Source organism: Myotis davidii, unplaced genomic scaffold, assembly GCF_000327345.1.
Source record: "Myotis davidii unplaced genomic scaffold, ASM32734v1 scaffold980, whole genome shotgun sequence".
NCBI classification, from domain to species: Eukaryota; Metazoa; Chordata; class Mammalia; order Chiroptera; family Vespertilionidae; genus Myotis; species Myotis davidii.
In genome coordinates, this window is record NW_006292236.1 from 428,669 (window position 1) to 436,146 (window position 7,478).

At 38.3% G+C, this 7,478-nt stretch overlaps 1 protein-coding gene across 1 annotated transcript in view; it reads left to right on the forward strand.

Moving 5' to 3' along the window:
• ST8SIA6 (ST8 alpha-N-acetyl-neuraminide alpha-2,8-sialyltransferase 6) overlaps nt 1–7,478 on the forward strand; it is a 13,705-nt gene that overhangs the window by 2,812 nt on the left and 3,415 nt on the right. Inside the window, exons 3-4 of the mRNA XM_015565284.1 lie at nt 2,814–2,926; nt 6,409–6,501. Coding sequence (XP_015420770.1) covers nt 2,814–2,926; nt 6,409–6,501 — 206 coding nt within the window. The remainder of the gene's footprint in view (nt 1–2,813; nt 2,927–6,408; nt 6,502–7,478) is intronic.

The following is a 7,478-nucleotide window of genomic DNA, read 5'->3' on the forward strand; positions in this document are numbered from 1 at the left end:
TGATCTAAATGGGGTCACTTAATATAGGTAATTTACCAACTATAGACTATTAGATCCTTACAATTATTTTTTGAACCTTTGACTTCTTACAGCTAATTTATTGTTTGTCATATAAATTGCTCCAATTTTTTTTAATTATTACAATTCGAAAAAAATAATTTTCTGGGAATAAACAGAAAACAGTAGGAAAAAATATTACACATTTTCTGGACGCAAAGGAGGGCAAAAAAAATAACGCGTAAAACATTCTACAACACCCTCAGGAAGCACTGGAACACCAGTAATTGAAAAGATAATAACTAAAGTATATTTATATTCCCTATCTTGGAAGGCTGGGGAGAGTTCTCCAAGGAGCAATCCTTTCCCCCATGCAATTTTTGCTAGTGTGTTTTGGGTTTTTTTTGTTTTGGGGTTTTTTTTGCTTGAGACTGACCAGAACAGAGGAACGGGAGGTTTTCTTGCTTCTAATTGGCACCTTCAAAAAAATAACTTGACACAGGCTGGATAATTCAGTATGCAATTAGCAACATTCACTTTTCAAATTTATAACTGATTTTTTTAAAATTAGGAGGAGAAATTTCTGAAGTCAATTCAGTAACAATTGCAAAGCTAGGTAGCAGGTGTTTTTGTGGTTGTTTAAACATCCGGGTTCCATGGCAATGACTCCTGGGGGACCTGGCTTCTCTCCCACCTTGCTTCCTGCCTGTCTTCCCTGCTCAGCTCTGCTCGGCTGCACTCAGCTCAGAACTGCCTGGGCAACACAGAGATCTCAGTAGTTGCTTTTGATTAAATGTGGTGAAGTTAACTTTCTCCAAAAACTTTGCTAAGTAACTTGCAAAGGAAGACAACAAAGTTGCTTTTCAACTCAAGTGAGCAATGTGCAGACACTGGAGTTGGGCAAATTGGCATTTTCTTGGGAGGTGTAAGTTAGGGAATGTTGATGTTTGTAATTTATTTAAACTCTTCCTGAATATAGAGGTCCCAAAGCATATGGTTGTTCCCCCCGCCCCCGCCCCGTTGACCAAACAGCCAGAGAAAAACATACGTTATTTTGACTGCTTAATTGGAGATATGCTTCCCTCAGCAATCTCTTCTATTGTGGCATAAAGAGCATATTTGCCTTCCACTCTGTCTATAAAATTCAGAATTTATTGTGATGCCGGTTAGTAAACACTATCCTAAAATATTTTGAGCCAGAAGTTTAGTGACTTAAAATACCCTGAGATATTTGGGAGCTACTCATTCAAAAGCCAGGCACTCTGCTAGGCATTGGGGATATAAAGAGAAAAAAGGCATGCATGTACGTGTCTTAGGCATTGGATGTGAGGACCTGTGTGATGTGTACGGGTTAAGAGCAGGGACGCTGACACAGATTGCCTGGGTTTGAATCCCAGCTCTGCCACTTTCTAGCTTTAACGCACGCCACCAGCTTCCCATCTGTAACATGCTTGTGCTGTTGTTGTGTGGCCCAAATGCCTTAACAAGCGATGCACTTGGTTGCCTTGCATAATAAGCACCTTCTGATTTTTAATTTTTAAAGACAAACCTAGAAGCGCTGAGATAGAGTGGTCTTTGCTTGTGAGGCATCTCCCGGGGGGCACCGGCAGGAAGAGATGGCCGTCACCGTGATTCAGGGTCTGCTGTGCTGCCCAGACCACATTGGCCCCTGGCATGCGGCTAGTAGTGCTGGTGAACTGGCTTTGGGGAGTGGGCGCCCTCACTTGCAGCACTCGCCGATGTAACTAGTAGAGATGTAAACACCCTCACCATGGCCGATTTTAACTTACCAGTGGCTTAACAACCCACACACAATTCCTGAATATTTACCAGTTGGCGCTCACAAGCTCCTCACAAGTGAGCTTCAGCTCAATGCGGGGAGGTGGGGGATGGGAGGGGGGGCTGCACCAGGTGGGACACTGGGCCAGCAAGCACTTATTTAAAGGTCGCTGCACACATTGCACTGTGCTAGGCCTGCAGTGAAAGCTGAGGAACAATGACATGTAATAAACACACTCTCTGCCTTGAGGACTCACACTCAAATTCTAAAGAAAAAAAGTAAGTGAATGAAGACCCAGTCACTGTAGAATATGGACGGGCACCCTTGCTGCTGGTCAGGGTCGCACCGTTCCTCAGGGAAAGTGACCAGCAAAGCGTAGTGTTGCACTGAAAGGTTATGCTTCAGCCTGGGGAGGGTTTGGTGACCATGGGAGTCTTTCGGGGTACGCAAGCTGGGTCCTTGGAAAAATTTTAAAAGATTCAGGCCTGGGAAATTAATGTGAAATATGTGAGTACAGGGTGAGGAGGCCTTCCTGCAATGCCGTGGCTGGTCACTTGCGGAGATGGCAGGCATACATCTCCCGTCGTCGCCGAGCCTGAAGGCCTAACTATTTAAGAAGCACAGGAGATGTTGCTAAATTAGCTATTAATTTTATTTCCCAGAATAGTGGATTTTACACTACTTTCCAACTGCCTTTTTCTCTCTTTTTTTGCTGAAAATATAAGATTTTGCTATTCTCATTTTATTTAATTATGTGATGTAAACTGCATTGTATTTTTATTTACAAATATGTTGTGTATTATTACATTACATTGTATGTGATACGCTGTATATTTCTCTCCAGAAAAAGAACAGGTTCAGGAGATTTTTTATTGGAAGTCTTAAGTTGATCAACATGTTATGGTACTACTACTTCTCTTTTTCTTGTTCTTCTTTACATAGTATGCATAAAAATTAAGCTACTTGAATTAAGCTGACAATGTTTATGGTTCTAGAGATAAAACTGTTTCATGGTAGTTTTCACTTTTTTTGCTAGTCGCAGCCTTTTGTGGAGCGCCCTTACAATCAGTGTGCCGTGGTTGGAAATGGGGGGATTCTGAATAAGTCTCTCTGCGGAGCTGAAATAGATAAATCTGACTTCGTTTTTAGGTAAGACCTGTTCAGCTGAGTTTTTTAAACCAAAGATCAGTTGGATATTTTACAGGATTTGTGTAAAGATAATCTGTAAATTTTGAGCTGTGTTGTTTAAGTCTACAAATTATTATTATTAATTAGTATTATTTCTTTTGAGGAGTTTTTTCTTTAAAAATGCTTGTTTTGTTAACCCTCCCCAAGGATATTTTTTTCCCCATTTATTTTTAGAGAGGGTGGAAGGGAAGGAGAAAGAGAGAGAGAGAGAGAGAGAGAGAGACATTGATGTGAGAGACACATGTCGATTGGTTGCCTCACACACACACCCCGACCTGGGCCAGGGATCAAAGCTGCAACCCAGGTACATGCCCTTGACCAGGAAGCAAATTTGTGATCCTTTGGTCTGGGCGGTAGACACTAACCATTGAGATAACCAGTCAGGGCTCAGACAACAAATGATTTTGATAGGCTTTCCTGCAGTGTTAAATGGATCATTAGTTCTTCTGAACGTGGATACTAGAAGGATACAAACGTTCTGTGATAATTTACTTTTCAGAAGCTCTGGGTGAAATCATGGTGAAAGAGGGTCTGCACTGCAGGACTTGCCAGAGCCTTCAGTATATTAAGGATTTCATGGCTCCTTGAGAGGACGCTATGGAGCAGCATTTCCCAGGTTCACCCAGGCTTTAAAAAAAAGCCTTTTTGTGTATTTTTTTTAAAGAGCTTTTCAAGGAAGTTTTGTTCCCAGATAATACTTGAGAAAATGCTGAACTGGGCACTGTTCATATAGCCATGCAATACTATTGTTTATTTAGTTTCCTGACTTGAAATTTAAAAAATTTGTGCAGCTTCTAAATTATGCTCTTTTAAGATCTTTATATCTTAGTACCAGCTAGCTTGCAAAAATAGAAACTAAAGTGGTTTCCATGTGTGCCTGTATTCATAAACCATGTTACAGGATATCTCTACTTTCAGAATATGAAGGAAAGGTGATTCATTCCTTTCTGATGAAATGCACCTTTTTACAGTTGAAATGCACCTTTTAAAAATATACACATACTTTTATTGATTTTTAGAAAGAAAGGAAGGAAGAGTGGGAGAGAGAAAGAGAAAGACCAATGTGAGAGTGAAACATAGATTGGTTGCCTCCTGCACACCCCATACTGGGGATCGAGCCCACAACCCAGGCGTGTGCCCTGACCAGGAATCAAACCAGCGACCTTTTGGTGCATGGGAAGACACCCTGGCCATGGGTTAGTTTGGTGAAGGCCAAGGGAGGGAGAGGTGGGGGTGGAAAGAGGTGGGCAAAGGGTGGGGAAAAAGGTGACACCTGCAATTATGGAAACATTAAAAATGTTTAATAAAATAAATAAATAAATAAATAGAAATAAAGTCATTGCCTTATACACTTAAAAAACAGTAAATTGGAATCTGTTTTCCTCTTTCAGGAACACTAATTTTATACCTCAGAGGAGATCCTTTGATCCTTATCAATTCAGTGCTGCCCCTTTTTAACAAATTTAAAAAAATGTGATCTGTAGTTCCTCCCTCGCTTTAATCTCATTTAAAATTTTTATGCTGAAGGTCATGACAGAAAAACAGACCCAGCAGTTCAACAGTTAATGGGTGTGTTCCTCATAATGAATGTTAAAATAGCCAATATCTGAATGACTTAGCCATTTGGTTAAAGTACTCTTTACTAAAAAAGCCATCATGAAGATAAATAATTCTTGTAAAAGACTTTTTATAAACTTAAAATTCCCAAAAGATCTGTGGTATCATGCCTAAACATCCATTTGACTTTATGCAAATATAGGATAAATATATACTAATCTAGTTTTTAAAATCTCAGCAGTTACTTAATTTATAACTTTAAAATAATGCATGTATTTCTAGAGTCCATATTTGCTGATGCCAGGCATCTTTCTGCATAGAGAGTTCCCTTTGAAGTTTGCCTTTCAAAGCAAAAGGCAAAAATAAGAGCTAGACTTGATTGGTGTCATTAAAATGTATTTAATTTTTAAGCCTGCACTTATTTTGGATGTACATTTTATAAAACAATCTGGCAAGTGCTTATTATTACTTTGTTTTCATTTTAAAAGATTGGGAGCTACAAGTTAAGACTGTAAGGAGCAAAGATAGGGGATGACTGGCTTTCATCCCCTTAATATATATATCTATATATATCACCCAATATTTCCTCTAGAACTCTCCTTTGATACTATTGTATGTGAAAATTACCTTTTATTCTTCAACAGAATATGAGACTGTTCTAGGAAGTAGATTTGTTACAGGAAGCCCCACTAATGAGGTCATTGCTGATCTTTTATCTATGATTAGTATTATTCCAAAGTGCTATATTTAATTGTTTTCAGATAAATCTTTTTATCAAAGTGGGAAGTGCATGTTACATTTGTTTATGTGTTTAATAGAGCATGTAATAGGATTTTCAATTTCATTCATTCCTCAGAACGCATAAACTTTCAGTAGCCTTCCTTAAGGAAATGCCCAGAGATGCTCCCTTTGAATGTATAGTTTTAAAGAATTGGTCTACTTGAAATTCTGTAAATGATACTTAGGGAGTCATAACTAACTTTCCCTTTTTTGTGTGACAGGAATAGAATTACTCAAAATTACAATTTTAATTTGTTTTTCAATTTAAAGAAAATTAGTACTCAGAAGAGTACTAAACATCATTATAAGAACATTAGAATTTTATTTATTAACAGCATAATTTGGTGGGAAAACTATCCATATGGGAATCAGGAGATTATAATTTTTTTATTTTTTTAAAAAATATATTTTATTGACTTTTTTACAGAGAGAAGGGATAGGGAGAGGAATAGAGAATTAGAAACATTGATGAGAGAGAAACATCGATCAGCTGCCTCCTGCACACTCCCCAAGTGTTCTAATGGACATGGGCCTGGATGTAGCCCTTCCCTCGCTGTCACATCTCATTACCTCATTTGTAAAGTTAGCTTCCAGGTGACTTAGTTTTTAACAAGCTCCAACGCACTCTTCAATAGCTAGGCAAGATTTAATTGTCATTTCTAGTATTGTTATTTATAAAGGTCTTAATCAATGTTGAAATCATTTTTCAAATTTGTATATTATATGCAATGTTGAATCAATTAAGAGTTCAGCACTTATTAAATAGTTTTCAATGTAAATTGGATGAAATCTGAGGAATCTTAACATCAATGATTTTCTAAAAAAAAAAAGCGGTAATGGGCAGGGGAGGTGGAGGATGGTGTAGGACAGATAAACGGTGATAGATGGAGACTTGACTTGAGGTAGTGAACACACAAAAATATGTACAGATAATGTGTTGTGGAATTGTGCACCTGAAACCTGTGTAATTTTATGAACAAGCTTTACCCCAATAACTTTAATAAATTAAAAAAAATGACAGTAATCACATATGTATGAATGTATTTGTGTGTATGTATTTTATTTTTTCAAGTTGTATTTTGAAAATAATTTCTTCAAAATTTCAGGTGTAACCTTCCCCCAACAACAGGAAATGTTAGTAAAGATGTTGGCAGTAAAACTAACCTTGTGACCATAAACCCCAGTATCATAAGACTAAAGTAAGTATCTCCAACTTGCATAATAGTTCAAGAACATTTGTTCATTGGTTAGCATGTTTCTTAGTCTGAGCACCAATCTTATTGCTGAGACTGACTTGAAATACAGCTGGCATGGCTTTTGGGGGAAATATACATTTGTAATTTTTGAATTTCTATCAAGGTTGTGGCTCATAAGAAGTTGTGACCAGTTGTACTTTTAATGTCATAAGCTGAATGTTGCTCATCAGATGAAAACTTACTGTTTCTTTATCTTTTTGTATAGTAGTGAAGTTACTTTTTTCAGTTTTCTTTCAGAATTTTAGTGTTACTCTTTTATCTTGGTAGTACTTCCTTGATAAAACCTAATCTATTTGGAAACTTGAGATAGCAAGCCTTAGGAGGACCTGGCTCCATTTGATTTTCACTTTGAATAGTATAATACTAAAGAATTATTCCCATGTTTCATTTTCCACATGTAATTACCATGAAGTGTTGGTTGGTTAATAAAAATTCTAATTAGTAGTTTTGCTGTATTATTTTAATAAAAAGCGACTAGTAGTAATTATTAATAGAATACACCCCTCAAATAGTTCTGGTGTCTGTTAAGAGAATATAAAATACTAGAGGCTCAGTGCACAACATTCATGCACTAGGAATGGGGAGTCCCTCAGCCTGGCCTGCTTCCTCTCACAGTCTGGAATTCCTCGCTCCTTACTGCCTGCCTGCTCACTGCTCTTTACTGATTGTGCTCGCTGCTCCTCAGCACTGCTGCAGAGGCAGGAGGGGCTCTCGCCACTGCTGCTGCGCTCGCCAGCCATGAGCATGGCTTCTGGCTGAGCAGCGCTCCCCCTGTGGGATGACACTGACCACCAGGGGGGCAACTCCTACATTAAGCATCTGCCCCCTGGTGGTCAGTGTGCATCATAGTGACTGGTTATTCCAGTTGTTCTGCCATAACAGTCAGTAGGCTTTTATTATATAGACTAGGGGCCCGGTAC